The sequence below is a fragment of the Colletotrichum fructicola genome (genome assembly GCF_000319635.2).
Source record: "Colletotrichum fructicola Nara gc5 chromosome Unknown KSG_Nara_v1_contig02, whole genome shotgun sequence".
Taxonomy (NCBI): Eukaryota; Fungi; Ascomycota; class Sordariomycetes; order Glomerellales; family Glomerellaceae; genus Colletotrichum; species Colletotrichum fructicola.
This window is the reverse complement of record NW_027094052.1, coordinates 4,052,539-4,080,423: the sequence shown is the minus strand read 5'-3', so window position 1 is coordinate 4,080,423 and position 27,885 is coordinate 4,052,539. Positions and strand designations below refer to the sequence as shown.

The following is a 27,885-nucleotide window of genomic DNA, read 5'->3' as shown; positions in this document are numbered from 1 at the left end:
TGTCCAAGTTGGAGGAAGATGGAGAACGTCTCCGCGACGTCAAGGTTTATGGTGGGATTGGCCGCACGGCAGGCCGCTGTCTTGGGCGGGCGATACATCACATGCCCACTAAAGTAGGGGAACTTGGCCTGGCTCTGCCCCTCCAGGCTGCAGAGCAATTAAGGTGGTGCGGCACCCGACCTGGCGTGCTGGCGTGGATGGGTGCCCTTTGAGTTCGCTACAGGGGGTCGACGTCTGGATTTACGGCATGATGGCGTACCTTGCCTCATCAGGTCCAGCATGTCAATGGCTGGGCGGGCTTATGCATAAAGGACAACCTATGGTCGTCGGAGGCTCGGATGGCCCTCACCTCCGTCCACATCAGTGGAGGGTGGCGGTCAGCGCTGCATCCGTACAGTGTCTCGAGTGCCTGGCGGGGGACGGCCAGAACCCCACCAACAGACGGACGTCACTGGCTGAACGACACCACTGCTGCAGAGACGACACTGCAGGCTGGTTCGCCCCACTTTGCTCGGTGAATGACTCCTCTATCAGCGTTTAGTGCAGTGCCATGAAGATGACATCTCATCGTCGTCGACGGATACTCGAGTCCATCACCACTCATATCTCATACAACACTCACTCACAATGGCACCCGCAGACCTCGACACCGCTGAAGCCCAATGGCGGGCTCAATTCGAAGCCATGAAGACGGCCCTGGCCGGTCTGAAGCTGCCGTCCGCGCCACCATCTGAAGTGGACTTTGACGACGACTACGAGGGGTACTCCTCAGGAAACGGCGCACAGGACGTGTGGGATTTTATCGAAGACGACGACGAAGACGACTACAGCAGTGACCAGCTCGACGGCCCGGACGCACTCAACGGAGACGGCGCGTACGGCGCTGCCTGGTTTGCGAGCAAGTGCTCTGGCATTGCTGCGAAGAATGGCCTGGCCGAGGATGTGTTCCAGAGCCAGGTCATGAGCGTGCTGACCTCGGGCCGTGGCGACGAGGAGCTGCAGTCGCAGCTGGCTGACCTCATCGGCTTTGATGACTTTGACTTCATCATTGAGCTGCTCGGTCACCGCGACGAGATTGTGACCGCCGTCAAGTCACAGGGGGACCAGGAGGCGACTGGGCGACTGTTGACCAAATCCCAGCGCGAGGAGGCGCTGAGACGCCAGGACTACGAGCACAAGAATGCGGCCCTCGCTCCGGCCATGACCAAGGAGATTCAGTACCCCCACGTCTACAAGGCGTACAATGCCGGGAACTCTCTCAGCCACTCTGGCAAGAAGTACGCGCTCCCCACGGGGAGTGAGAGGCTGCAGTTCGAAAAGTACGAAGAGTACGCCATTCCTGCGGGAAAGAAGGGCGTCCTGGGCCCCGGCCAGAAGCTGGTCAAGATATCCGACATGGATGGCCTCTGCCGCGGGACCTTCAAGGGGTACAAGACGCTCAACCGCATGCAGAGTCTGGTGCATCCGGTGGCATACAGGACGAACGAGAACATGCTCATCTGCGCGCCCACTGGTGCTGTAAGTTGTCATCCCCTCAAGCTGTGGTGATACTGACGGGTGCAGGGTAAAACGGACGCCGCCATGCTCACCATCCTGCAAACCATCGGCCACTACTGCACGCCCAATCCCATCGAGGACCCGGCCACCACAGACTTTGCAGTCGACGCGCAAGACTTCAAGATCGTCTACGTCGCCCCGATGAAGGCGCTCGCGGCGGAAGTCACCGAGAAGCTCGGCAAGCGACTGGCCTGGCTTGGCATCAAGTGCCGCGAGTTCACCGGAGACATGCACCTGACCAAGGCCGAGATCGTCCAGACGCAAATCATCGTCACGACCCCTGAGAAATGGGACGTCGTCACGAGAAAGGGCACCGGCGACACCGAGCTGGTGCAAAAGGTCCGCCTCCTCATCATCGACGAGGTTCACATGCTTCACGACGAACGCGGTGCTGTGCTGGAGTCGCTCGTTGCCAGAACGGAGCGCCAGGTGGAAAGCACCCAGTCGCTGATCCGCATCGTCGGTCTGAGTGCCACGCTCCCCAACTACATTGATGTGGCCGACTTCCTCAAGGTCAACCGGTACCAGGGTCTCTTTTACTTTGACGCCTCCTTCCGCCCCGTGCCGCTGGAGCAGCACTTCATCGGCGTCAAGGGCAAGGCCGGCTCGAAGCAGTCCAAGGAGAACCTGGACCAGGTCGCCTTCGAAAAGGTCAGAGACATGCTCCAGCGGGACCACCAGGTCATGGTATTTGTGCACTCGCGGAGAGACACCATGGCCACGGCCAAGATGCTGTACGAGAAGGCCGTGGAAGACTTTTGCGTCGATCTCCTCGACCCGACCATGCATCCCGGGTACGAGAACGCGGTGCGCGATATGAAGTCGTCCAAGGCGCGGGACCTGCGCGAGCTGATCCCAAAAGGTCTCGGCGTGCACCACGCCGGCATGGCCCGTTCCGACAGAAACCTGATGGAGCGGCTCTTTGCTGAAGGAGTCCTCAAAGTGCTCTGCTGTACGGCGACGCTCGCGTGGGGTGTCAACTTGCCCGCCGCGGCCGTCGTCATCAAGGGCACCCAGGTCTACAGCGCCCAGGACGGCAAGTTTGTCGACCTCGGCATCCTCGACGTGTTGCAAATCTTTGGTCGTGCCGGTCGTCCGCAGTTCGAGGACACCGGTATTGGCATGATTTGCACGACACAGGACAGGCTCCACCACTACCTGACCACCGTCACGGAGCAGCAGCCGATCGAGTCCAAGTTCTCGACGAAGCTGGTCGACAACCTCAACGCCGAGATCGCGCTGGGCACGGTGACGTCCATCCCCGAGGCCGTCCAGTGGATCGGCTACTCGTACCTGTTCGTCCGCATGCAACGGAGCCCCATGAGCTACGGCATCGAGTGGGCTGAGATCAGGGACGACCCGACGCTCGTCCAGAGGCGCCGCACGCTAGCGATCCAGGCGGCCCGCACGCTCCAGCAGAGCCAGATGATCATATTCAACGAGGTGACCGAGGAGCTCCGCAGCAAGGACATTGGCCGCATTGCAAGCCAGTATTACATCCTGCACACCAGCATCCAGATTTTCAACACCATGATGCGGCCGCAAGCCACCGAGGCCGACATCCTCAAAATGATTAGCATGAGCGGAGAGTTTGACAATATCCAGTCGAGAGACTCGGAGGAAAAGGAGCTTACCAAGATGAAGTATGACGTGGTGCCCTGCGAGGTCGACAGCGGCATCGACACGCCCCAGGCCAAGACGAACATTCTGCTTCAGGCGTACATTTGCAGAGCCCAGCCGGAGGACTTTGCGCTGGGCAACGACCTGAACTACGTGGCCCAGCAGGCCGGCCGCATCTGCAGAGCCTTGTTCATGATTGCCCTGAATAGGAGATGGGGCCACCAGTGCTTGGTCCTGCTCACGCTGGCCAAGTCGATCGAGAAGCGCATCTGGGCGTTCCAGCACCCCCTGCACCAGTTCGACTTTCCCAAGTCGGTGCTCAACCAGCTCGACGCCAAGGACAACCTGTCGATCGAGGCCATGAGGGACATGGAGCCCGCAGAGATTGGCAGCCTCGTCCACAACCAGAGCGCCGGCAAGAAGATTGCCCACATTCTCAACAACTTCTCCACGGTCAGCGTCGAGGCTGAGATCGCCCCTCTTAACCGTGACGTTCTCCGCATCAAGCTGTTTATCTACCCAGACTACAAGTGGAACGACCATGTCCACGGCACGTCCGAGTCGTACTACATCTGGGTCGAGAACTCAGAGACGTCCGAGATTTACCACCACGAGTTCTTCATCCTCAACAGGAGAAAGATTCACGACGACCACGAGCTCAACTTCACCATTCCCCTCTCCGACCCCCTGCCGAACCAGATCTACGTGCGGGCGGTCTCTGACCGGTGGCTCGGCGCCGAGACGGTCACGCCCGTCTCCTTCCAGCACCTCATCCGCCCCGATACGGAGAGCGTCTACACCGACCTCCTGAACCTGCAGCCGCTGCCCATCAGCGCCCTGAAGAACCCGGCCCTCGAGGAGATTTACGCCCAGCGCTTCCAGTTCTTCAACCCCATGCAGACGCAAATCTTCCACACCCTCTACCACACGCCTGCAAATGTCCTCCTCGGCTCGCCCACGGGCAGCGGCAAGACGGTCGCGGCGGAGCTCGCCATGTGGTGGGCGTTCAAGGAGCGCCCCGGGTCAAAGGTCGTCTACATCGCCCCCATGAAGGCCCTCGTCCGCGAGCGTGTCAAGGACTGGGGCGCCCGGCTTGCGCGGCCCCTCGGCCTCAAGCTGGTCGAGCTGACGGGTGACAACACGCCCGACACGCGCACGATCAAGGACGCCGACGTAATCATCACCACCCCTGAGAAGTGGGACGGTATCTCCCGTAGCTGGCAGACGAGAGGCTACGTCCGCCAGGTCAGCCTGGTCATCATTGATGAGATCCACCTGCTCGCCGGCGACCGCGGCCCGATTCTGGAGATCATCGTCTCGCGCATGAACTACATTGCGGCGTCCATCAAGAACTCGGTCCGCCTGCTCGGCATGTCGACGGCCTGCGCGAACGCGACGGACCTGGGCAACTGGCTCGGCGTCAAGGAGGGCCTTTTCAACTTCCGACACTCGGTCCGCCCCGTCCCGCTGGAGCTCTACATCGACGGCTTCCCCGAGACCAGGGGGTTCTGTCCGTTGATGCAGTCCATGAACCGCCCGACGTTCCTCGCGGTCAAGACCCACAGCCCCGACAAGCCCGTCATCGTGTTCGTCCCGTCTCGAAGGCAGACCCGCCTGACGGCCAAGGACCTAATCAACTACTGCGGCATGGAGGACAACCCGCGACGGTTCCTCCACATGGACGAGGACGACCTGCAGCTCAACCTCGCCCGCGTCAAGGACGACGCCCTCAAGGAAGCCATCAGCTTCGGCATCGGCCTGCACCACGCCGGTCTCGTCGAGTCTGACCGCCAGCTCGCCGAAGAGCTCTTCCTCAACAACAAGATCCAGATCCTGGTCGCGACCAGTACCCTCGCCTGGGGCGTTAACTTGCCCGCTCACCTCGTCGTCGTCAAGGGCACGCAGTTTTATGACGCCAAGATCGAGGGCTACAAGGACATGGACCTGACAGATGTCCTCCAGATGCTGGGCCGCGCCGGCCGGCCGCAGTTCGACAACTCGGGCGTGGCGCGCATCTTTACACAAGACGCCAAAAAGGACTTTTACAAGCACTTTTTGCACACCGGCTTCCCCGTGGAATCCTCCCTCCACACCGTCCTCGACAATCATTTGTGCGCCGAAGTCTCGGCCGAGACTGTCGTCACGAAGCAGGACGCCCTGGACTACCTCACATGGACGTTCTTCTTCCGCCGCCTGCACAAGAACCCCTCGTACTACGGCCTCGAGATCTCCGCCGAGGAGCACAACAGCATCGCCGCGCAGACGATGGCCAACGACTACATGATTGAGATGATTGACAAGTCTCTGGGTGAGCTGGCAAAGTCCAGCTGTGTCGAGGTGTTCCCCAACGGCGATGTCGACCCCACGCCCTTTGGCAAGATTATGAGTTACTACTACCTCTCTCACAAGACCATCCGCCACCTCGTCAAGCACGCCAAGGCCCAGGCGTCTTTTCTCGATGTGCTGTCGTGGATGTCGCGCGCGACCGAGTACGACGAGCTCCCGGTCCGCCACAACGAAGACCTCATCAACGACGAGCTGTCCCGCAACCTGACTTATTCTGGCAACTCTTTTGGCCTGCCCATGTGGGACCCCCATGTGAAGGCCTTCCTCCTGCTCCAGGCGCACATGTCGCGCATCTCCCTGCCCATCACGGATTACGTCGGTGACCAGACCAGCGTGCTTGACCAGGCCATCCGTATTATCCAGGCCTCCATCGACGTCCTCACGGAGCTGGGCCACCTTTCCAGTTGCCTCGAGTTCATCAAGCTCCTGCAGTGCATCAAGTCGGCTCGCTGGCCCACCGACCACCCGGCCTCCATTCTTCCCGGCGTGGGCGTGGACACGCTCAAGAACGACACGTCGGACCTCACCCTCGCCAAGATTGGCGCTCTGGGATCCCCGGGCAAAGTTACGCAGCTGGCGAAAAAGCTCTCCGTCGCGCCGCACCAGCAGCCTCGCTTCGCAAAGGCCGTCGCACAGCTCCCGAACCTCGCCGTGTCGGTCCCGGAGACGACCGCGCTGTCGGTGTCCGTCGACCTCCGCCGTCTGAACCCCCTGACGGAGCGCGACGCCCATGTCTACGCACCGCGCTTCCCAAAGCCGCAAAATGAAGGCTGGTTCGTCGTACTGGCCGACGCGGCCCGGGACGAGGTCATCGCCGTCAAGCGCGCGGGCTGGTCTCAGGGCGCCGGCAGAAGCGTCGCCGTCGGCTCCAAGCCTACGGCCCGCGCCAATTTCAAGGTGCCCGAAGCCGCTCAGGGCAGGAAGCTCGACGTGCTCGTCGTCAGCGATGCTTATGTAGGGCTAGAGTACAGGGTCGGCGGGATCGACATCCCGACGGCGCCCGTGGTGGACGACGATGTAGACAAGTCCAAGAAGGCACAGGCACAGCAGAGCGGTAATGGTGCCTCTCGGGCGTAAGGCCTTGATGACATGATGGTATTAGATGGAGCCAAGCCATGCTATGACGAATGCAGCCCGCGCTCATGATGAAACTATACACAAGGATAGAAAGGAAACCCCTTTGCCACCAAAACAATGCTTTCTCGCGAGAGATGCTCTCTCTGTAAAACCCAGTACCGTAAAACAGCCATGCAGTGATGCCGCATGCGAAAATCAAACCCTGTGCCGTGATCCCATTTGAAGAAAAGCCCAACAGTCCATGCCCAAACGCCTCGCACCATGCTTGATCCAGAAATGTGGTTTGTCGTGTACTGCATGATTATGTCCTCAGCCAGTCCGGATCGTGTCGTTCGTCGCAGAATGCCCAAAAAAACAGTCGTCAAATATCCGTCTCTTCGTACCGTCGTCTCATGTTGCAGAAAGAAAGGCCCAATCTTCCAGAGCCTGACTCAACAACACTTCCTCCTCGCCTTAGCGGCACCATCATCGGTATTCTGCTCCGTGCCCCCCTGCTCGACTGTGACGGCGGGCGAGAAGCCGGGCGAGAAGAGCCAACTGCGCCGGTCCCGTCCCACGCGGAAGCTGCCGCGCGGGTTCATGCCGTCAAAGTAGCCGCCGTCCATACCGGACTCGTAGCCCGGCGTGCCGGGGGTGGCCGTCGCCATGAGCAGCGCCTGCTGCATCTTGCGGTTCTGCTCGACGAGCTTGCGCGTCACCACGCGGAACACCTCCTCCACGCCCTCGCCGCTCTCGGCGCTGATCTCGTGGCACGCGTCCCACCCGACCTCCTGGCCCCAGAAGCCCGAGCTGCGCTTCGACGAGGGGCTCCGCGGCTCGCCTCCGCCGCCGCCGCTGCCGAACTGGCTGTGCACCTGCGACGAGGACGTCCGCGGGTCGGAGGACGACAGCAGCGAGGGCATGCCTGTCGGTGTGGCCGTGGGCGGCGGGGTGGATGCCAGGCCCGGGGCGAGGTTCTCGGCGACGTAGGCTATACAGCGCTCGAAGGGCACCTCGCGGCGGGAGGGGTCGCGGGCGACGATGTCTGCCTTTGTGCCGACGACGTGCAGGACGACGTCGCCGGGGAGGTTGCGGCGCAGCTCGGTCAGCCAGATGCCCATCTCGGTGAAGGACTGGGCGTCCGTGATGGAGTAGCAGAGGATGCAGGCGTTGGCGCCGCGGTAGTAGAGGCGCGATATGGAGCGGAAGCGTTCCTGGCCGGCTGGGTTTGTTAGTCGATACGTATAGAACATTGGGGAGAGCAAGACGTACCCGTATCCCAGATCTGCAGGCGCACCATGGTGTCGGTATCGGTGTCGACGACGCGCTTGGTCATGAAGCTCGCGCCGACGGTAGACGTCGTCTGTGCCGGGTTGAAGGAGCCCTTGCAGTATCGCATGACGAGGCTCGTCTTGCCGACATTCTGGGAGCCGAGGACGACGATCTTTGCCTCGAGGGACGACATTCTGAGAGGCAGGGAGAAAGAGGAGGGGAGAAGGGAGAAGAAGCGCGGTCGCGCGCTGGTGATCGTTCGGAATCGGTTCGATTCGGGCAGTCGGCGATGGTGACCGAGAGTGACGAAAAAGGGGGCCCGGAATGTTGTTGAAGAATTCGCGAGACGAGCTGGACAACGTGGGTGTGTGCTGTGGTTCCCGGGTGTGGCTGTCGTGCTAGTCTTCGGCTGGAGGAGTGGTCCGAGTACTCGAGGCACGATGCAATGTTTGGTACGTAGTGGGTGCAGTCGGGTGTGGCTTTCGTTTGCTGTAGTACGAGGAAGGCAGACAGGCACTCTCAAGGCACTTTTTGGATCTAAGGATAGTCACGCCGCGCCAAGTGTGATGTAGGCACCCACGAGGTCACAGATCGGCCGATGCGGCGCGTGGTCTCGGATGCCGGCGGGGGGGGAAGGGTATGCGCTGGAATGGCCTTCTACGGCTTGGTCTAGAAGAGGAGACGGAAGCGTGCGATAAGGAAAGTGCGTGGTGAGGCAGAGACGAGGGTGGGCGGGCTGGTGTTTTTGTTGATGTTTTGTTGTTTTATTTTCCCTCGCTGTACGTAACATGGGGGGATGAGAGTGAGGGATCATTGATCACGGACGGCATGGGGGGGACGGGGACTAGTCTTGTGAGATGTAATCGGCTTTATTTTGCGGGGCGAACGAACGGCCGGCTCGACGGTTGCAACACACACACTCGCACACAGACGCTCTCCGAAAAGGAATACCAGAAAGTCAAGTTTCCAGGGGGAGATTGGAGTTGCGCCGTCGTTCGTTTCTCGTTTCTTTCTGAGACCTGCTCCAGAGGCCTGGGTATGGGATTTAGTGCCCGCCGCGGGGAGGCCGTCGGGATGATGCTGCTTTGCCCGCCGTGCACACCGAGCCTCTCTCAGCTGACGAAGACGGCGACGTGCCATCGGCGGGGGAGGGCTGCATGGATTAGATGAGGGTCGTGTCGTATGCATGAAGAGCAGAATTCGGTAGTGCTGAGAATGCCCATCTCTGGTGGTGTGATTCGAGAGGCTGCCACTGTTCGTAAACCAAACCTAGGTAGGCCAAAGAAAGGTAAGGCTATCTCACCACCACAGACCTCGGTGAGGGTGACCTCCCCGGAAGGTCTGTGAACGCGGAGGTGGCTCAGCGCCGGCGACCGCTGAAACAAGCGCTGTATTCTGGCGAGACGGCGCCAGGGACGCTAGACGGTCGATGTTCGGCGCATTGTGGGAACAGCAGGTCGCGTGGTGAGCCTGTTCCCCACCGTTCGCTATCTTTACAATGCAGCATGGCGTCATCGTTCACCTTTCAGCCAGCAGCATCCATTCAACAACGTTCGGAGGACGCTGCTCCCGTCGCAGACTCGACGCGCCCCGGAGCTTTGCTGACCATTGGGACGAACAACAGCCGGCCGGTCGACACGGCGTCCAATGCACGTGCAGACCAGCCCAATCAGTCGACGTTCCCGGCATCTCGTCCGACGACGCCACCGCTGATCCCCCACGCCGGCGACCGCTGGCTTTGTCCAGCAGCCGCCGCCCCTTTGTCGGTGAACCGGTCGTTGGCGCGCCAGGTACAGAAATCTCACAGGTCTCGGTCGATTTCAAGTCGGAATGCGCAGTCACAGGTAGATTGGAGGCTCTAAACTTGGGCTGAATCTGGCCCCCACTGGAACGTGTCGCCACACATCAACGTTACGGCGCGAGCAACCATGTTCTAATCTTAGTCTTCTTTCATTACGTCGTCACAGTACCATCGCATCATTTGGCGCGACCTTATACTATACATTAAGTAGTCTATCGGGGGTATTATCCTTCTGTCGCTTTTGTCTATAGTCTATCCATCCAGCAGTAAATCAACGCTTACAAAACAACGTGGACGGTCTTGGCAACGCTGGGGGTGCCGTTGGCGTTCGAGACGAACAGGTAGTAGTAGCCGGGGAGGAGGATGCCGTAGTCCTCGGGCAGCTTGCCCGAGTACTCGTTGCCGTTGACCTGAAAGTCGAGGGGAATGCGGCGCTGGTCCGTGTTGGACGAGTGCGTGACGCTGCCGGTGCGGATCAGCGCGACCTTGGCCGGGCCCTCGCAGTTCTCGACCGTGAAGGTGATGGTCGCACCGGCCTTGACGGGGTCGGTGCCGATGGTGGTAATGTTGGGGCGCGCCGCGAGGGTGCCGTCCGCGTTGAAGAGGTAGGGCGGCTGGAAGATCTCGCCGTCGGCGTGGTCGACCGTCTTGTCGCACTTGGCCGTGGAGCCCAGGATGGTCTGCACGTAGCAGAGGCCGCCGCCGCCGGAGAAGACGGTCGCGTCGGGCATCAGGATGGAGACGGAGTGGTAGTTGCGGGGGACGGCCATGGGCGCCATCTGCTTCCACTCCTTGGTCTCGGGGTTGAACAGCTCGGCAATGAGGATGCCGTCCGTGTTGGTGAAGACGAGGGACTTGCGCTGGCCGCCGGTGACGAGGACCTGGCCGTCGGGAAGGACGACGGCGTTGGCGAAGCCGCGGGGGAAGGCCATGTCGGCGACACGCTCGACCTCGGCGGGGCTGTTGGGCTCGCCAATGGTGGTGATGTGGGCGTGGTTGTTGGCGACGCTGTCCGTGTAGTCGGGGCTGCCGCCGGCGGAGAGGATCTTGCCGGCGACGGCGTCGTACATGACCCAGACGCCGCACATGGCGTTCTGGTCGTCGCGGGTGGCCGCCTTCATGACGGAGCCGTCGCCGTCGGTGCCGTACCAGTGCTGGTCCTTGCTGGGGCCGGCCTGGTAGACGCTGCCGTTCTTCCAGCCAAAGAGCCACGCGTGGTTGTCCTCACGCCAGATGCCCTCGTGGTCGACGGTGAGCATGGGCTTGACGTCAGCGCCGTTGAGCAGGGTCCACTCGTTGGTCTCGGGGTCGTACATCTCGCCGTTCTTGCCTTCGCGGGGACCCGAGTAGGCGCCGCCAATGGTGAAGATCTTGCCGTTGGACAGCGTGGTCGAGGTCTGGTAGCCGCGGGCAATCTTCATGTCGGGGCCGCGGGTGAAGTTGTTGGTGGCTGGGTCGTAGATGGAGACCGCCTCGGCGTCGGAGCCGCCCTGGACGACGATGCGGCCGTCCTGGAGCTGGCTGATGCCGGGGCAGAACATGTCGTGGTGTGTGTTGGTGACGGTGCGCTGGGAGATCTCGCCGGTAGCGAAGTTGTAGTCGCCGTACTGGGTCATGCCAGAGGCGCCGCCAAAGGCGTCCTTGCCCCAGGAGGAGAAGAAGAGCAGCCTGTCGGGCTGGGGGTAGGCGGGGACGATGTAGGCCGCGACGGGGATGACGGGCAGGCGGATGAGGTCTCCCCACTTGCCCTCGACGGCAGGGTTGTAGGTCTCGGGGACGTGGATGGTGGTGAACTGCTTGTCCTGGACCCAGAAGAGCGAGTTGGCGGGCTCGGCGCCCTTGATGTGGCAGACGTTGTTGATGTTGTCGTGGACGGACTTGGTGCAGTCCTTGGTGTTGGAGCAGAGCTCGGCACAGGCCTGGACGGTGGTGACGTCCTTGACCATCTTGACGCTGGTGCCGGTGTAGTCGGTGTTGAGGCAGACGCGGAACTCCTTGTCGGTGTTTGGGACCTTGTACGACTCCTCGTCAAAGGGGCAGGTGGCGAGGAAGGAACCCTCGGGCAGGTCGTTGGTCATGCGGATGGAGACGAAGCGGCCGTCGGCGGCCCAGTTCATGTTGTTCTTGTTGTCCTTGACGTGGCAGAGCTTGTCCTCCGTGTCGTAGACGGCACGGTAGCAGCGGGCATCCGTATCACAGATCTGGACGCAGTCCTTGGTCGAGGCCACATCCTTGACGACCTGGAGGCTGTTGCCGCCATACTGGTAGTCGGAGCCGGGGCAGACGGTGTACTTGACGCCGATGGGGGTCTCCCAGACGGCCTCCTCGTTGGGGCACTTGGTGATGGCCGCGGAGGACAGTTGTGAAAAGAGTGTGGCGGCAGCGAGTGCCGTGTAAGTGTTTGAGCGAACCATGTTGTGTCGAATGAGTGTAGTAAGTGTTGAGTAAGTGTACGTGGAGTGAGTGTAATTATCAGATACGTATGAAAGAAGGACCGTATCTGTTATTAGGACAACGCACTGAAAAGACTAAAGGAAAAGAACGAAAGGCAACTCTTGGTGATCCGCGAGAGCGACGTTGGAGAGAGAGTCCCAAACAAACAAGAGGAGGGAGAAAATTGTTCATTTTGTATATACGCTCACTCGATGCCAAGTGCTGCGGTCCTCCCTCCAGGAGACACAGGTCCATCGAGGAGTGGAAACCTGGGAAGCCCCCCCGCTGGGCTGCGCCATCCCGCAGGTACGGTGTGGCCCGATAGAGTCTGCCAGGGGAACCGACGACATCGTCGAGGCCGAGAGGGCGCCGGCGAATAGGAACCGAACGCGAGCAGGAGGATCTCCATACGAGAAGGGATAAGGTGGAAACAGAGTCCTGGCGCGCTAAGTGTTGGGCGGGCGGAGGTCCAAGCCAAGGTTGCCGTGATGTGGGATCCGAACGTGTGAAGGCACCGCAACCTGTGGAGTGCTTAAACGCCCGCCCGGCCACCTCTGAAGAGACGTCGGCGGCCATCGTCCATCGAAGGTTTGGACGCCTTCCCCTTGGCCTTCCCTGCCATGGGGCCCGCAGTTTGCCCCGTTTCCGTCGTTGCTCTGGGGCTCTTGCGGTTGGGTCGCATGACTGATCGCCGGCACGGCCATCGAGCAAGACTCTGTAGGAAAAAATTCGTCTGAACTTCATGCGAGACAAGCTTCGCTGCTGTAAAAGCTGTCAATTAGAGTTCCCGTCCGTTCCCGTCGTCTGATGTAGAGGAAGTTCGGCTGACGTAAACCTGCCGCTGTCAGCATCATCCCAATAGCCTCACCGTCGACGTTCTCCTCGCGCTGCCATCACCCCTGCTCCGCGAGGGAGTGATTCCTCCCCACGGCCAAGGAATTAAGGTGAACGGAGAAGACCGAGCAATTGCCCGGCGACCACAGGTTGAGGCCATCGTGCACAAAATCCTCTGTCGCATGCAGGACAAACTCTCAATGTCGTACACAGACCGCCGCACGCCTCCGGGCCACTTGGTTCGACAACGCGTCTTCGTATCACGATAGCTTCGACGATCGATGAGAAATACGACGAGAGGCGCCGGCCAACTGCCTTCCAATGGCCAGACCCAACAGGCAGAAATGCTGCCAGCCCTACGGGTTCAAAACACCGGTAATCTGCGTCGGAACATGGTTGAACGCAGACCTCATCGCTGGGAGTTGTGCAACGAAAATAGCATCCGAAAATGTGGGATATCCGTAGGCGATGTGGGATAAAAATCTCCCAGGGCGCCAACTCAAAAAAGTTTCCAGAGATCTCGGAGCCTCGATGGCAGGGGTCACCCGTCTACCGGATTATGAAACAAGGAATACAGTGTGTCGATCTCTTTGGGCTTGGCCTGCGCTCCCCTGCCCGTTTGAGATGCCGCTAAACCAAACAAAGTTGGGCGGCCAAGGCCATCGTGGAGCTGCCCCCGTTCCCCTTTTTCCGAACCGTAATGTCTTTTTTATTGTTGGCGCCGCCCGTATGACTCGCATTCATGTTCGTCTGCGGGAGCTGAGTCGCTCACGCGATGGATAACTATGCACATCTTATGATCTGCCCACCGGCCCCATGGGCTGTGCAGCGGGTGTTCGTGCACAGAAGCTTCGTATCCCGTCTTGTTCTCCTGAACGAATTTCCCATGCACAATGCGACTTGTGCCATCTGACGTCACCGCTTGGACGGGGCCGGATGCAACGGGACAAGGCAAAGCAAGACTCCGATCGCGGGGGCGGAGGCTCTGCCGCCTCCCTGACGACACCCCTCCCGGTCCCCGGCAAATAAGACTTCCTGCGGCGGGCTTCTGCTCATATCCTGCCTGCGAGTTGCGGTCATTCGCCGGGAAACGTTGGTCTACTTGACAATTCCAAGCAGTTCCAACAGGTTTCGTTGTGATTCGAACGCAATCTCTGTGTCGATCCTAGCTGCGCCATTCACTTGGAGCCTTTGACACTCTCCGAATAACTGCAAGAAATACTCAATCATCACTGATGTATCTCTTTGAATCACTTTAAGCAAAGCAGACTCAAGGCGGTTTCCTTGCCATCTATCTACTTTGAAGAGACAGCTATTTCCACTTGAGCCGCACTTCTCACGTCACGACACCGTCGGTTACCTCCACGGCATACTCGGTCTCCATGTCCCATCGCAAATGAAGTTCTGGGTAGTTCCTCGCGCTCCAATCCTTGATCTAATCCTTCCGGGCATAACGACACGCCTTTCTCAGAATATCTGCGTCCATAATCTCAAGGTTGACATAGGGCTGGGTACACCAGTGCCATGTTAAGTTGTAGCGGTCGGCGAGAGGCGTGCTTCCCTTGTTCTTCTCTAGCTATTGAGCCAGGCACTATGCGGCATAGCTTGTCTTAGATTGGCAAGGCCCAAGAGCGATCGTGCCGTCGGTAATCCTCTATTTTTCGCTCCAAAGACTGTTTCCCGTTGCGTCGTTGACATCGCTGACATTGGCAGATGACAGCGAGGCGGTCACGAACGCCTTGAACGCATCGCTGAGAGGCGTGCTTTTGCCAGTGGTATAGGCTTTTCGAGCCCAATCGACGGCGATGTTCTAGGCGATTCCGAGCATAGTACAGTTCCAGACATTGTCAAGGGTATCCTCCGTGTAACCGAATACGATGCCGTTGACGGGCTTGCTCTCTGGGTTTTCACGATCGACGAGGTCGACGCGCACACCGGGGAGCAGGTACTTCTTCAGCTCCTCGAAGTCGTGTGCCACATCAAGGATGTAGTCGACGCCACTGGGGATGCTGAATTCGAACGGCCGGCCCTTGACGCACTCTCTGCCGGGGAAAATAGCGTCCCAAATCTTCTGGCGCAGCTCGATAGATGACATTCCAGGTCGGGTGAGCGTCTTGACGGGCTCTTCCTCCATCAACGGCAATCCCGCTTTGAGCCGCTGGGCGGGCGTGAGTTCCTCGTTACCCGACATGGACAGTGAAGTCTACGGCGGCGAGTCCGGTGGCGGACTGCTGCCGCCCAGCTTTTCGCCAGCTTGACTCGGCAAAAAACCAGACTTCGATCCCGCTGTGGTCAAGCTGGAGAAGTTCGGCGGCGCGAGGGAGACGTCGCCGCTCTGGCTAGACAAAAGTTCAAGCCCCGGGCCCAATTCCCCCGAGGTGCAAGCAACCACGCCGCAAGGTCCAAAACTAGGGCCCACTAGAGACCAGAATCCCAGAGATGAACAGCAGCAGATTCCAGTCGATTATTCGAAAGTGGCCTTCGCGTTCCTGAAGAGACGCCCTGAAATGCCATACCCCGCAATCGAAGGCCTGCTTGAACCCGACTCCATAAGGGCAAGGCAGTATCCCGTGCCTAACGATCCCGCCCACCAGGAGCTTCATGAGCATATATCGAAGCCAGGAGATGCTTCGTCATCGTGGTAGGCCCAGGACGAACTGATCTTCAGCGACCACGTGTGTTTCATGTGGTACGTGGTTCCTCGAATGCTAGGATGCCTCCCGACCCAGCTTCTCTCTGCCTCGGCAGGACTGCAGCATCAAAAGGACGAAAGTCTTGACCTCGCGTTTCATCCTCCTTCGCCCTGGGAACCCAGGTTTATGGACTTGGTGACCCAGATCTCATCCTTTGGGATGTTTATGGACAATCCGAAGCTTGTCCAAATCTGCATCCAACTCGCAGTCGTTGTCAAAACGATCAATTGTCAGCCCTGGATCTTTGAGGATCCAAGCGGGGACTTTTACCTCGGGACATTCTCAGAAGTTGCTCGCTGAAATTGCCGCAATTTGTCCGCAGGGGAGATTCACGCGCAAGTCAAACGCAAGCTGGCTGTTGCAGGGCTCTACCTGTCCATTACTGGACACATGTTCGACAACATCATCGGCTTGGACGTTTCTGACGATGGTTCGCAAATCACCGGGGACGAGGCGCCATCCGTCTACTTTGTCACGGCTGATCACTTGGAATACTTGATCAGATGTCTGACGGGGGTCGCTACGATGTTATACGACGAGACGTTCCGCGAATGGCGTCGTCGTGAAATTAATCAAGACCCGGCACCTTGTGACGGTGAGCTCAGGGGTCTTCTTGGCAAAGCACAAATCGCCGAGATGTTACAGTACCGGGGAAGTTTGCAGACTCGGTTGCCATCCCTGGGTGAAGGACCGCCTCAGGTCGCAGCAGTGGCTACTCTGCTATCTCTGCAAGAGACCATTCCTCAACTGCCTGCTGCAGATGTCACAGGAGCCGCAGCAGTGGTCAGTCTGGCTCCTGCGATAGTAGCCGGCCAGCCTTCTGGGCATAAAAGGTCTCTTTCACCGACATCTAAGCTGCCAGCAGCAAAAACAGTTTATATGGTCTCTCTCTAATTACTCTCTATTTCTCGTTTCATTCTAGATATTGCAGTATATTTATATTGGTTGGCGACTTCTTATTGTAGATTTGTGATGTAATAGTGTAGTGATGTAGTGACTTAGATTGGAGGTGTGTTATATATGAGAAGATTGCATAGTGAAAGTGTGTAGTAAAGGTGTAAAGCAGATTGAGAACGTGGAATGTGGATACAGATTAAGAAGGTGGATGTGGAATGCGGATTGTGAACGTGGATGTGAAATGTGGCTGTAGGAATACGGACGTTGAAATGCGGACGTTGAAATGCGGACGTTGAAATGCGGACGTTGAAATGCGGACGTTGAAATGCGGACGTGGGAATGCGAACCTATAATACGGACCTATAATACGGATCTGTAATGTGGACCTATTAATATCTAGTGAGAAAGCTAACCTGCTAATACTGAGTTCGAGAAGACTGCTTGCTCTACTAGCCCTTTTATAACTGTGGCAGGAGGAGTTATTATTGGTAAAAGAACTTAAAGAGAGGTTGACGAAACGACAGAATATCGTCCGAACCACGCGGGAGGAGGTAGGACGGGCAACTCGTTAAGGGCATGAACTAGCTAAGACTGTCGCGAATAAGAAGAAGGGTGATGCAGGAGAGATGATAGCAGACAATGAGAGGGATGACAGCAGTAGTGCTATACCGAGGATGAGAGGCTGACAGGAAATCTAGAGCTGGATGCAGGCAGACTTATGCTTTCATTCACTTTCTGCTTTAGGATGTGCGGTGAGAAAATAAGGCGTCAGAGGCAGGGGTAATACTGAAGGGATAGCGGACGATATAGGGGACGACGGCAGCAGTATAGTAGCAGAGAGTAACAGAGAAGCTCCAGAAGCTGTTATGGGTTTACATATAAGTCTGGGCTCGTCTATGAAGTGTCGAATGTAGCAAGATGTGTCACTAGTTCCACGGGTCTAGTTGTCAAGGATGCTATGAAATGAGTAATGTGATTAATTCTGCTCTTAGGGACGCCTCAGATAAGGAGTCGGGGCAGTAGGGCTAATCTATAAACGGCAGCAGACGACGATAGGGGATAACATCAATAAGCAACATATGAAGATGAAACTCACGACCCTGCAAGAAGCTTCGGCTCATAGCTACTGTGAGCTGCATGTGGACTTGTATAAGCTTGTCCGTAGAGGATTTGAACGACGCGAGACGGTGTAATAAGACGAGAACGTGTTACTAGATCTAGGAACGCCTCAAAACACCAAATCCATGAATCTAGGCCCACGACAGGGCGTCATGGAAGCAGGGGGGATACATATGAGACGATGACGGACGATGGTGGATGACAATGATTTGGAGTGCAAAAGGGACTATCAATGAATAGAGGCTATTCTATCTCGATGTTTGTTCGTTCCTTGTTTATGATTTTTCGCATGCCTATTTGCGCTGCTGTGATTTTTGGACTACTTGTGTGGTTGGGTTGCTCGATTACATTTTTTTACTACCATGTACTTACTATGCATAGCACCATTTACATTAAGATTCAAGTGTTGCATCGAACCACGATTCAAATTGTATGCTACGTAGTCTCTGTCTGCTAATCCTATCCTGTAGGCGGTGCGTGTTGCCTGATTTAGGACGTCACACTGGAATGGCATTGGCTCGTGGCGATGATCAAGAGCGCTTCTCTTACCCGCCGAAATTTCCGCAGTGAATGTCATCAGTGACCATCGTAACCTTTTTCATGGTCTCCAAATCCACTCGGGCCGGTAGGACCTGCCTCGTCGCCAGGGCCGCCCTCTTCAGCCTCGGAGCCTGTGTCGCCCGTGGCGGCATTGCCTTGGAGAGCATCCAGTATGGCCTTGATGCGGGTTCTGGGGCGCGTGGTCGAAGAGTCCTCTTCAGTGGAAGGCTTCGCAGGTTTTTCAAGTTTGGCGTGAAACCGCTCCTTCGTCATATTTTCGTCAATGTCCACGTACATGTTCTTCTCGCAGGCGAAACGGTCCTTGATGCGAATCCCTGTTCTATAGCTACAGTAGAACAGCATATACTCATGACCTTCTTCCCCAAGCATTTCGGGGCGCCTTGAGCGGCTGGCGTTGAATTGCGTGGGCAAGATATCAATACCATTGAATGCGTACAGCTGGATCGTATCTCCCGACTTTGCGCCGTCGGTCCCTAATCGGACTGCAGCCAGCAGTTTGTAATCGGCGCCTTCGCCGCCATGGAACCGAAGAAGATCTTTTTCTTTCAGATTGGATCCAGCGGACGGCTTGAGGTGGACGCGAATGATCATGGGGGCGGGCTTCGGCATAGTGAGGCGACATGCGTCACCGTCGGAGCGGTATCTCTCGCAAAACACCTGTTTCACGGCCATGTACAACCCCTCCGACTTGCCGTCCCAGCTCACCAAGCTCATCTCTGCGAGGAAAGCCGCGTAGGGTGGGTCAATCTTCTCCCAGTCCTTGCACCCGTTTTCAAGGTATTCGGGGTTCCCGCAGAGAAGGAGTTCCTTGAGGCTCCACAGAGTCTCGCGCATAATTTGAGACTCGCAAAGTGAGAAGAACGAGGTGCTGTCCTTGCTGACGGCGTTAATGATCTCCTGCTTGAGGACTAACGCGTTGTCCTTGTATTCGGCGCTTTGGAGATCTTTCCAGGCCAGTTCCCAAATGGGATTCGAACCCGTATCGATGTCGGGGCCAGATGGGAGTATCACGACCAGGTATCTCACGAAGACGAGCAGGACGTCCAGACCACGGGTCGTAGTGCCAAATGCCCCATTGACCATCTTCTCCTTGAGTGAGTGTGGCCATTCGGTCGTCAACCTCTCAAGCATGGTCGTATCGTCCAGCTTGCGCAAGTCAGGCAAGGCCTTGATCTTCTCGAGTAGACCATCCATCGCTGATGTTGTTGTTCTTTGGCGACAATGGGGTTTGTTTTTGAAGTGTTTTTTCTTTGTTGTGGTTCTCTTTCCTCCGTGTTGTGGGCAGGTGCGTGTCTAAGAGGTGAGCCGTATCGGAAAACGTTGTGTTCTGAGGAAGGTAGAACGAAGCCGGGCCTGCCATTCACCTCGCCCCAGGACCTTCCTTCCTCTTCACTCGCAGTCTGATATCCAAAGACCCAAGTGAAGACGCTCGCCCCAGGCCCCCGCAAGAAAACCAAAAAAAAGGTGCGTCAACGCTTCCGTTGGCCGCTGCCTACTTACCTCCGCCGCCGCTAACTCACGAAATACAACTGATTCATCAAAGCTGTCCATCTCGCAAAAGTCAGAAGAACGCGACAGCGACAACGGACGACGAAAACAATTACAAACGATAGCAGCGATGGATCCCAATGCGGAGCAGGACAACCAGCCTTCCGGTCGATACCATGCGACGGACTGGAGAAACACCATTACACCCATCGTCACAGCCATCGAGAAGAACGACGGCTTCTCTTACTTCAAGGTCACGGGACCGCCCTCCTCCGGAAAGATGCGACAAATTGCAAGTGTCGCAAGTCTCGCCACTGAAACACTCGGGAAAAGACCCATCTTCATCGTGCCTACTCGTCTGGAGAGCGAGTTTGTCTAGCTGAATGGAGAGGAAAAGTCGGTTGCTGGCCTTGTGATCACATGGGAAGACATCTTCACAAATGACCGCCAAGAGTTCTTCGAGGCTATGGACGAAGCAGGCACGACCATCATTGTCAAGCTTGATGGCCAGCGCACCCTGCACTCAGACTTCGGCCAGGTCGTCATTCGCGAGCACATCTACCACCACTTTTTCGAGAAGACCAAGGGCTGGGCTTGCACCCTCGTGGTGATCTCCTCGTTCGGAATGCACAAAGGCCAAGCACTCGGAAGGCTGGCCTTTGAATCCACCGACCTGGGCTACACCTTGGCCGCTTGCGAAGAGGCCGAGGCCAAGCTCGATCTCCCCTTTGAGAGATTTGAGGCCGGAACCGACATTGGACAGGCAACTATCAAGCTAATGCAAAGGGCCATCAGTGAAGGTGAGACGGTCACGATACTGTCCTTCGCCACGCTCGAGAACGTCGTCGAGGCCATAATAACGGCGCACGAAGTCGGCTGGCAAGTGTTCTACCTGAGCTCGCCTGCAGATCTCAGAAACCTTCAACGCCAATGTCGATTAATCCCACAGAAAACGTCCATGTTCGTGATCTCAGACCTGACCCCAGGCCTGACGACATGCAGCGTGGACCTGCCCAACCTCAGATACATCATCGCCACTGATCGTGCGTGGAGGTTCTACTTCGATGATGACCATTGCCAGACGATGAAAGATATGGTCGGGCTCTCGCGCATGGAACTGTACCATCAGATCGGCTACCTCCGCAAGACAACAGACCCGCGAGCGGTCATTTATGGCGACTTTGACCTTTCCACGGCGCTCAAGACGCGACCCTGGAGACCCGAACCGGCGTCCGAGGACCAGACGCCTTTCGAGTTCCTTTACACTTTCGCCAACATGTGCTCTGACATGGCCATGGAGGATGTTGCGATCGAGATGCCCTACCAATACGACGTGCTAGACCACGTGCACCGAATGCTCACGTTGATGGATATCCTCGAGGAGGGAACTACGCCGGGTGCCTACAAGGTGAAGGAGGGCTGGCCCGAAAAGATTGCCGACTGCCTTGTAGGTGGCGATGCCGAACTCAACGTCGACTTCTTCTCTGCAGCCATGCTCGCCCAGACTTTCCACGGCTTCGAGAACGGCGCACTGGACGAGGACGAGACCAGAGTGCTCATCCGTCTGGCCGCCATCATGGATGTCGCAATGTCTTGGACCGCGGACGAAACGAGTCCCCCGTTGATCAAATTCAAAGGCCCGGCCGCATCGTTCAAAGATGAGAGCTTGCCCTTGATCCTTGACGTCTGCAGCGGCACCACCAAGGAGTTGTTCCCGTTCGGAGCCTTGTGGCAGATGCTAGGCATCTGGGACACTTACCGGGTGAAGATGGTAGACTTCATGTCGTCCAAACACGGAGTCAACCGTCTCCTTACAACCGTCCCTGTCAACGATGTCGTGGAGATCAACCCGGGGCTGGCCGAGGAAGTCTACGGACTTGTTCTCGCTATCGAGAAGACATTGAACATGCAGACTCAAACCGCCTTTGAAGGGTTGCCTGCTCTCAGTGCCGAAAAGGTGCACCACATCGAGGTCATCCTGGCAAGATCTTGTCTGCCCCATCTCGCGTTCTTCACGCAGGAGCGTGAAAACGGGGCCTTTGACTACCGCTGCGTCGCGGCCGACTCTCATGTCACCGTGGACAGTCGCAAGCCGAAGCCAGCCTGGAATTGGATTCTCGAGCCAGAAGACTATGGCAAGAAATTCTACCTTGTCTACCACCATCTCAAGTGGGCTGACGACGGGCTGTATGGCGCCATTCATTTGCCAACGGCCATCTCCACGATCGCACTCAAGGAGGCCGTCGGCAATCGGTCGCTTGAAGACTTGGCCTCTCGGTTTCCGTAGATTGGCATGTTGCACAGAAGACGCATGTAGGCAAATACACTTTTGTTCTTTTCCTCTTCTCGTACTATAGAATTTGTGTGAATGTAAGAGTGTAGTATAACAAAGTCGCGATACGCCGGGATAGGCACCGCGAGACAGCTGTAGTGTAGGCAGAGTCAGTCTCACCCGGTCGACTGGTCGAGATACCAGGGCAAATCGGCAATTGATTCAAACTGCCACCGGTCATTCATCTTATCACTGGCGTTGGAAAACCCTATGGCTGCTCAGCGAACAGTGTCTCCTGCAATTCAAATGTCTTTGCGGTATATAGCGCCCTGTATAGTGTATAGTATCATACATCTGACGTTGGATCAAGTCTTGAAACATTCCATGCTTGCTATAAACGATGGTGACAAGAAAAACACCGCAAAAGGTCTACAGCTTCGAAGGCTTCGGCACCTTGGGCCTCTGCGTGGGCGTCGCAAGCGGGTCATAGATGGCCAGACCGAGGTTATCCGACGGCGTCGACCCGTGGTTGAAGAGACTGCGCGTATCAAGAAGCGAGGGGTTGAGCTGGTCGACGCTCGTGCAGCCGATGAGACGCATGTTCATCTCCATCTCGTCGCGAAGCAACTGCATGGCGCGGTCGACGCCCTCGAACCCGTAGCCGGCCATGGCGTAGAGGAACGGCCTGCCGATGCCGACGCCCTTGGCACCGAGGCAGAGCGCCTTGATGATGTCGGTAGCGCGACGGACGCCACCGTCAATGTAAATCTCAATGGCGTTCTCGAGACCCATGCGTCTCAGCACCGGCATCGTCTCGGCCAGCACCTCGACGCCGGACCGCGCAAAGTCGAGCTGGCGACCGCCGTGGTTGGACAGGACGACGCCCTGGACGCCGGCCTCGATCGCCTTGATGACGTCCTCGACGCGCTGGACGCCCTTCAGGATGATGGGCATGTTGGTGATAGACTTGAACCAGGGAATGTCCTTCCACGAGAGGGCGGGGTCGATAAAGGACGAGATGGCGCGGGCGGCGCCCTGGGACTGGTCGGTGGCCTGGCCTGACTGGACGTTGGCGCCGGGGTCGGTGAACTTGGAGCGCATGTCCTTCTCGCGGCGGCCGAGCTGCGGGGCGTCGACGGTGATGAAGAGGCCCTTGCAGCCGCGCTTCTCGGCGTGCTCGACAATCTTCTTCGTGATTTCGCGATCCTTGTTAACGTACAGCTGCAGCCACTGCACCTGGTCGCCCTCGGCGGCGTCCATCATCTCGTCAAAGGCGCACGAGGCCAGCGTCGGGATCATCTGAATGACGTTGTGCTTGCGGGCGGCGCGCGTGAGGAGGACCTCGCCCTCGGGGTGGCCCAGCTTGCCGAGGGCGGTCGCGGTGACGTAGAAGGGCATGTCGACCTTTGCGCCGAACATTGTGGTGCTGAAGTCGACTTTTTCGACGTCGACGAGGATCTGCGGGCGGAACCAAATGCGGTGGAAGGCACTGTGGTTTTCTCGGAGGGTCTGTCGGTCAGTACCGGTTGGTGAAATGCGACGGGCTGCTCACAATCTCATCATCGGCGGCGCTCGAGTAGTACCCCCACGCCGTCTTCTTCATGATCCTGCGCGCGACGGCCTCAAAGTCCATCAGGTTGTAGCACTGAGACAGCAGCGGCTTCTGCTCGACCCTCTCGAGGCGCTCCGCCTCCTCGGGGTCCTCCTCCTTCTCTTCCGCCACCACGGATGTCATGTCGACGGGGCCCAGGTGCTTGGACTGCTCGAGGTACTTGTCCAGCGTGTCTGGCGGGTGGATGGGGTCGAACTCTTCCGTCGCGTCCTTGCCGGCATACTTGAGAATGATCTTGGAGCCGCCGGGGTGTTCTGGCATCGTCAGAAGTGTTTCTACGGTGTTGGGGGGGGGGGGGGGGGGGTACTCACCCGGCAAGAAGTCCGTTACATCGTAGGCTTTGCCCTGTTTGCGCGTCAATTGACCGCGTTCTGTCTGAGCAGACGCAACCTACATGAACAATGACCCAACAGGAGTCGGCACTGTTGTGCTTTGCAATCTCGTCGCCGTTCAGTCCCATTTTCGCGATGTCTTCTCTCGGGCGAATGGGAATGTTGTGATTGAGAAGAAAATCCGGGGTAACGGGTAGATCGCTTCTCCACGGGGTAGACGTAAGGATGATTAAGAAGACGCTAAGTGGCCAATTCGCTCCAGTCCAAAAGAATTTCAAATCACACACCGATGACGGATAGAAAAAAGGGAAAAAAGATGAGGTCGTTCGCGCGCGACAGAAAACGTGTCTAGCAAGCTTGGTCCGAGGACCGGTCTCCAAAAAAAAGTCCCTGGTATCGTCTCGAGGAGAGTCTTGGGGGGCGCTTGGAGAAGCCCAGACGGGGTTGGGGCCGGGGGCGAAACCGATGAAAGGTCATCAGCTCGCTCTTCATTGTACCGTCAGACACTGCCGTAACCCACCAAGGATACGACTCTGCGTTAGCGGCCCACCTCGGGTCAATGGGGTGCGGGGTAATAAGTCGGTGACGTTCTGTTCTTCGGTGTAAAGGGACCGCGGCGAAGGTGGTGAAACCGGTCTATCCCCGAACGGCGGATGCCCCGAGGCGCGGATGCGTTCCCGAATCCCACGCATTCTTATCGGCAAGTCGCGGGATCCCGACAACGGATAGAGGCGGCACGAGGCAGATTCAACTACCGGCATGCAAAGTCAACTTCTATTCGTAATCTGGGTATAAGCTCCTCCAAACTCCTTTGTACATCTCTTCTAGAACACCGAAGGCCTGGGCCCCGAAGATACCATCACTTCAGCTACACTGGACGGCCTCTGCGAACTCTTCCGGCTCGTAAGCCGCCCAAAGAACCCTTCAGACCTCTTTCTCTCGCTGCTCGAGATGCTCGACCGGTCCGTGGTCTCCCGTATCGTGTTGGTATCGATGTGCGTCTGCGGAAAGATACCCCATGTCCCCTTGGCATTCGTCCCAGACCAACACCAGTGATCTTGCCACGCCCCTACCCCGCGTCAGCTTGCGTCAACATGTAAGAGCGGTTAACTCACAGCTAATATTTGTGATTCTCTCTCCCTGATCAAACTTGAGCCAGTCGCCGCCGTCCTTCGACTTGGGCGCAAACTTCCACCGTGCCACCGCAGAGATGTTGCTCGTCGTGTCCATCTTGATCTCAGCCCTGGGCGGCGGCTCCAGCTTCACCACGTCAACCGGCGCGGAGCCATAGTTTCCCTCATGCCACGCCATGATCCACTCCCCGTTGTACTTGGCAGGAAACGCCACTCCGCTGAGCCTGGCGCCGTTTGCAAGCTCAAACGCGGGTGTCTGGTCGTACAGCAGCCGCATCCCGTACATCCGCTTCACCGTCTGCGTGGCCGTGGCGTGTGGTAGCTGCGACAGCTCCAGCTGCTTGTCTGCCAGCGGCGATGGTTTGGGCGGAGCACGGAAGTGCAAGTCGTAGTTGCTCCGGAGGTTGAACGGGATCTCTGCCTCCTCTACCACGGTGACCCCAGGGACTTGCGGCAGCGGGCGCGGGTGGCGCGCGAGGTGCTCAAACAGCTTCTTCTGGCTGAAAAAGACTGTGGCATCGCACTCTTCGAGGGTGCGTTGGGACTGCACGCAAAAGACGCAGCCGTAGAGGGCCTCGTCGGCGCGTTTCGTGGCGATATGACTCTTCTGCAGGAAGCGGACGCGGTAGCCAATCTTATTCAGCTGGTAGTTAGCTTCCTCTGCGTAGTTAACGTCTGCCTGCATCTGATTAAAGTCGGTCTCGTGGTAGCAGCTTTCGCACTGGGCAACGACGTGCGCGCCGGAGAAGCCCTGTTCGGTTGTTAGAAAGGCTCCTTACTCCATCGCAGTATACGTACCGGCTTCTTGACTTTCTTGATGCCAGCGCCTCCTCGAATGACCTCCTTGGCCCCGTCGCAGAACCCCTTGTACAGATAGAACGAGCTGCTCAGGCCGATGCTGCAATCCTTTGGCCGAGCCGACATCATGGATGCGGGCCTGCTGTGGGTTGACTCCGAATCGACCGGTATGGGCGCTTCATAGTCATTCGTAACCAACGGGACTCGTTCGATGCCTTCGTGGATGCCTGGTGGGAAGTTTGGCGGTATGACTGCGCCTCGAGACAGTGGACTCAGCTGTCCGTCTTGGCCGGACGCCGTTGAAGAGCGATGATCTGTCATGGCAGGGCTTCTCGTCCCCTCTTCCTTCCACCCGTCAAACACTGATCCGTGCATCGACTCCAGCGAGCGTTGCCTCGAGGGGTGGGAATGGACGGAGCTGGCTTGTGAGTACCGATGAGGCCGTGGCTGGATCGCGTGGTCCCCCGGACTGGACGCACTCAGCGTGGATGTACGCCCACGCGGTGAGAGAGGAGGGGGCCTCATGTCCTGCGGGCTCATGTGATACCGCTCCTCGTCCGTGAGCAACCTGTCTACGCCGGTTTCCAAGAGGCGACTAGACCTTCTCTCGTACTCGGGGCTGTTGGGCTCGGAGACGGGAGAGCTCATGGTCGACACAGGCGGCCGCCTCTCGATGGTCTCGCTCAAGGTGGCCCCCGTCTCAATGGTTGGATTCGTCCTCAGATCCCATGGGTTCGTCGGGGGAGGCGGAGGCGGCGCAAGTTCTTCAACCTTGGGCTCTGCCTCACTCGTGGGATGAACAATGCCCGAGTCGATCAGGACGACTGGTGTTTGACTCTCTACGCTGGTCAGACAATGTTGCCTCGCATTTCAATGCCCCTTACCAGTTGTGACGGCCGGTGGTGTTGCGGCGACGGGTGCCGCAGGCGCCTCCAGCTTCAACCTCTTGAGGATCTCGCCAATCTTCACGCCCGACTTCTTGCACAGTTCCCACAGCTCCGTGTACTTGTCCTTGTCGAAGGTGTCTGCTTCCGTGTACTCGTCAAAGTCCCAGAGCGTATCAGTCAATTGCAACCTGAACTCGGCAATCTCATCTGTCGCTTGTCAGTATGTTCAGAGCACACCGATATTACACCTACTGTTGTCCTTGAGCGCATTCGTGAAAGCAACCTCTGACTCCTTCAGATGGCGGGCGCAGAGCGGCTCAATAATCTTGAGGCATCGCTCGGCACCTTTGACCACCCTCTGGCTCGCAGAGAGCATCTCCTGATTGTGGCCCGCATTCTCGATCGCCGTGTTTCCCTTTTCGATAATCTCCCTGTACGGCCCCGTCACTAGGTCGGCCACGATATCCATGGTGTTGATCTGTCTTTGGCGGGGTAAGCGTGGTAAGCACGGAGGTTACGCCGGTGCGACGCCCGCAGTCATTCAACGTCTTGGAGAATCGACTTTTGATGTTCTGAATGATGTGATGGAGAGTAAAGAGAGATGGAGAAGAATTCGACCAGGCTGTCCTTAAGCTGAGCAGCTAGCTCAGGACCACGAACAAGGACAGCTTCAGGCCGCAGGACGGCACAGCATGGGCAGACATGGTGGGCAATATGCAGGGCGTTTTCGGGTGTCAGACAGCTCCCGAGACACACACCCATAAAGCCTCGAGCAACGTGCAAGCAGGGTGAACAGTCGCCCGGGACGAGACTAGTCACTAGACGAACTCGGTATGGAGGGCGATGAGTCCTAGAAGTGCGGAAGAAGACGCGGAAGCAAACGACAGGCCTGGAACCGAGGTAGGGCTGTCGATGCCCGTATCTTGGTAAATGACCCAGCGGCTCCGGGGCGTTCTGGGGAGACCCGTTTGAATCCATCGGTGTGGCACATTGCCTGACAAGGTCTCGCGATTGGTGACTTCAAGCGACGGGAATGTCGTGGGCAAGTTCAGCTCGAGGACCAACTGCGCTAAAAGCTGCCTCGACACAGTACGTACCCCTAGCGCACGTCAGGCAGGCCAGCTAGCGAGGGGCGCAGCTCAATAATGCGTCCAGATGGATTGCCTCCCCTCCA

The 27,885-nt window shown here is 57.7% G+C and overlaps 8 protein-coding genes across 8 annotated transcripts; 2 read left to right on the top strand and 6 right to left on the bottom strand.

The window, feature by feature from the left end:
• Positions 1-627: 627 nt before the first annotated feature.
• Positions 628-6,600, top strand: mug81 (putative helicase mug81; the record flags this gene model as incomplete). Its single annotated transcript, XM_032022528.1, has 2 exons — positions 628-1,518; positions 1,564-6,600. 2 exons carry the CDS (start codon positions 628-630, stop codon positions 6,598-6,600), a joined length of 5,928 nt encoding a protein of 1,975 aa, XP_031880551.1.
• Positions 6,601-7,031: 431 nt separating this feature from the next.
• Positions 7,032-8,044, bottom strand: RYL2 (Ras-like GTP-binding protein RYL2; the record flags this gene model as incomplete). Its single annotated transcript, XM_032022529.1, has 2 exons — positions 7,032-7,801; positions 7,852-8,044. 2 exons carry the CDS (start codon positions 8,042-8,044, stop codon positions 7,032-7,034), a joined length of 963 nt encoding a protein of 320 aa, XP_031880594.1.
• A 1,886-nt stretch (positions 8,045-9,930) lies between these two features.
• GAOA-1 (Galactose oxidase) lies at positions 9,931-12,066 on the bottom strand (the record flags this gene model as incomplete). The annotated part of the gene is made up of 1 exon (XM_032022531.1): positions 9,931-12,066. The coding sequence occupies one exon, from the start codon at positions 12,064-12,066 to the stop codon at positions 9,931-9,933; it is 2,136 nt and encodes a 711-aa protein (XP_031880490.1).
• A 2,663-nt stretch (positions 12,067-14,729) lies between these two features.
• CGGC5_v003877 (uncharacterized protein) lies at positions 14,730-15,110 on the bottom strand (the record flags this gene model as incomplete). Its single annotated transcript, XM_032022532.1, has 1 exon — positions 14,730-15,110. One exon carries the CDS (start codon positions 15,108-15,110, stop codon positions 14,730-14,732), a length of 381 nt encoding a protein of 126 aa, XP_031880489.1.
• A 3,094-nt stretch (positions 15,111-18,204) lies between these two features.
• Positions 18,205-19,383, bottom strand: CGGC5_v003876 (uncharacterized protein; the record flags this gene model as incomplete). Its single annotated transcript, XM_032022533.1, has 1 exon — positions 18,205-19,383. The coding sequence occupies one exon, from the start codon at positions 19,381-19,383 to the stop codon at positions 18,205-18,207; it is 1,179 nt and encodes a 392-aa protein (XP_031880488.1).
• A 424-nt stretch (positions 19,384-19,807) lies between these two features.
• On the top strand, positions 19,808-21,964 carry CGGC5_v003875 (uncharacterized protein; the record flags this gene model as incomplete). Its single annotated transcript, XM_066151200.1, has 2 exons — positions 19,808-19,930; positions 20,075-21,964. The coding sequence occupies 2 exons, from the start codon at positions 19,808-19,810 to the stop codon at positions 21,962-21,964; spliced, it is 2,013 nt and encodes a 670-aa protein (XP_066009364.1).
• A 414-nt stretch (positions 21,965-22,378) lies between these two features.
• On the bottom strand, positions 22,379-24,021 carry CGGC5_v003874 (Cytochrome b2; the record flags this gene model as incomplete). The annotated part of the gene is made up of 4 exons (XM_032022535.1): positions 22,379-23,458; positions 23,502-23,815; positions 23,873-23,906; positions 23,956-24,021. The coding sequence occupies 4 exons, from the start codon at positions 24,019-24,021 to the stop codon at positions 22,379-22,381; spliced, it is 1,494 nt and encodes a 497-aa protein (XP_031880487.1).
• A 696-nt stretch (positions 24,022-24,717) lies between these two features.
• CGGC5_v003873 (uncharacterized protein) lies at positions 24,718-27,180 on the bottom strand (the record flags this gene model as incomplete). The annotated part of the gene is made up of 5 exons (XM_032022536.1): positions 24,718-24,962; positions 25,009-25,777; positions 25,825-26,663; positions 26,709-26,918; positions 26,964-27,180. 5 exons carry the CDS (start codon positions 27,178-27,180, stop codon positions 24,718-24,720), a joined length of 2,280 nt encoding a protein of 759 aa, XP_031880486.1.
• Between the last annotated feature and the right edge of the window lie 705 nt (positions 27,181-27,885).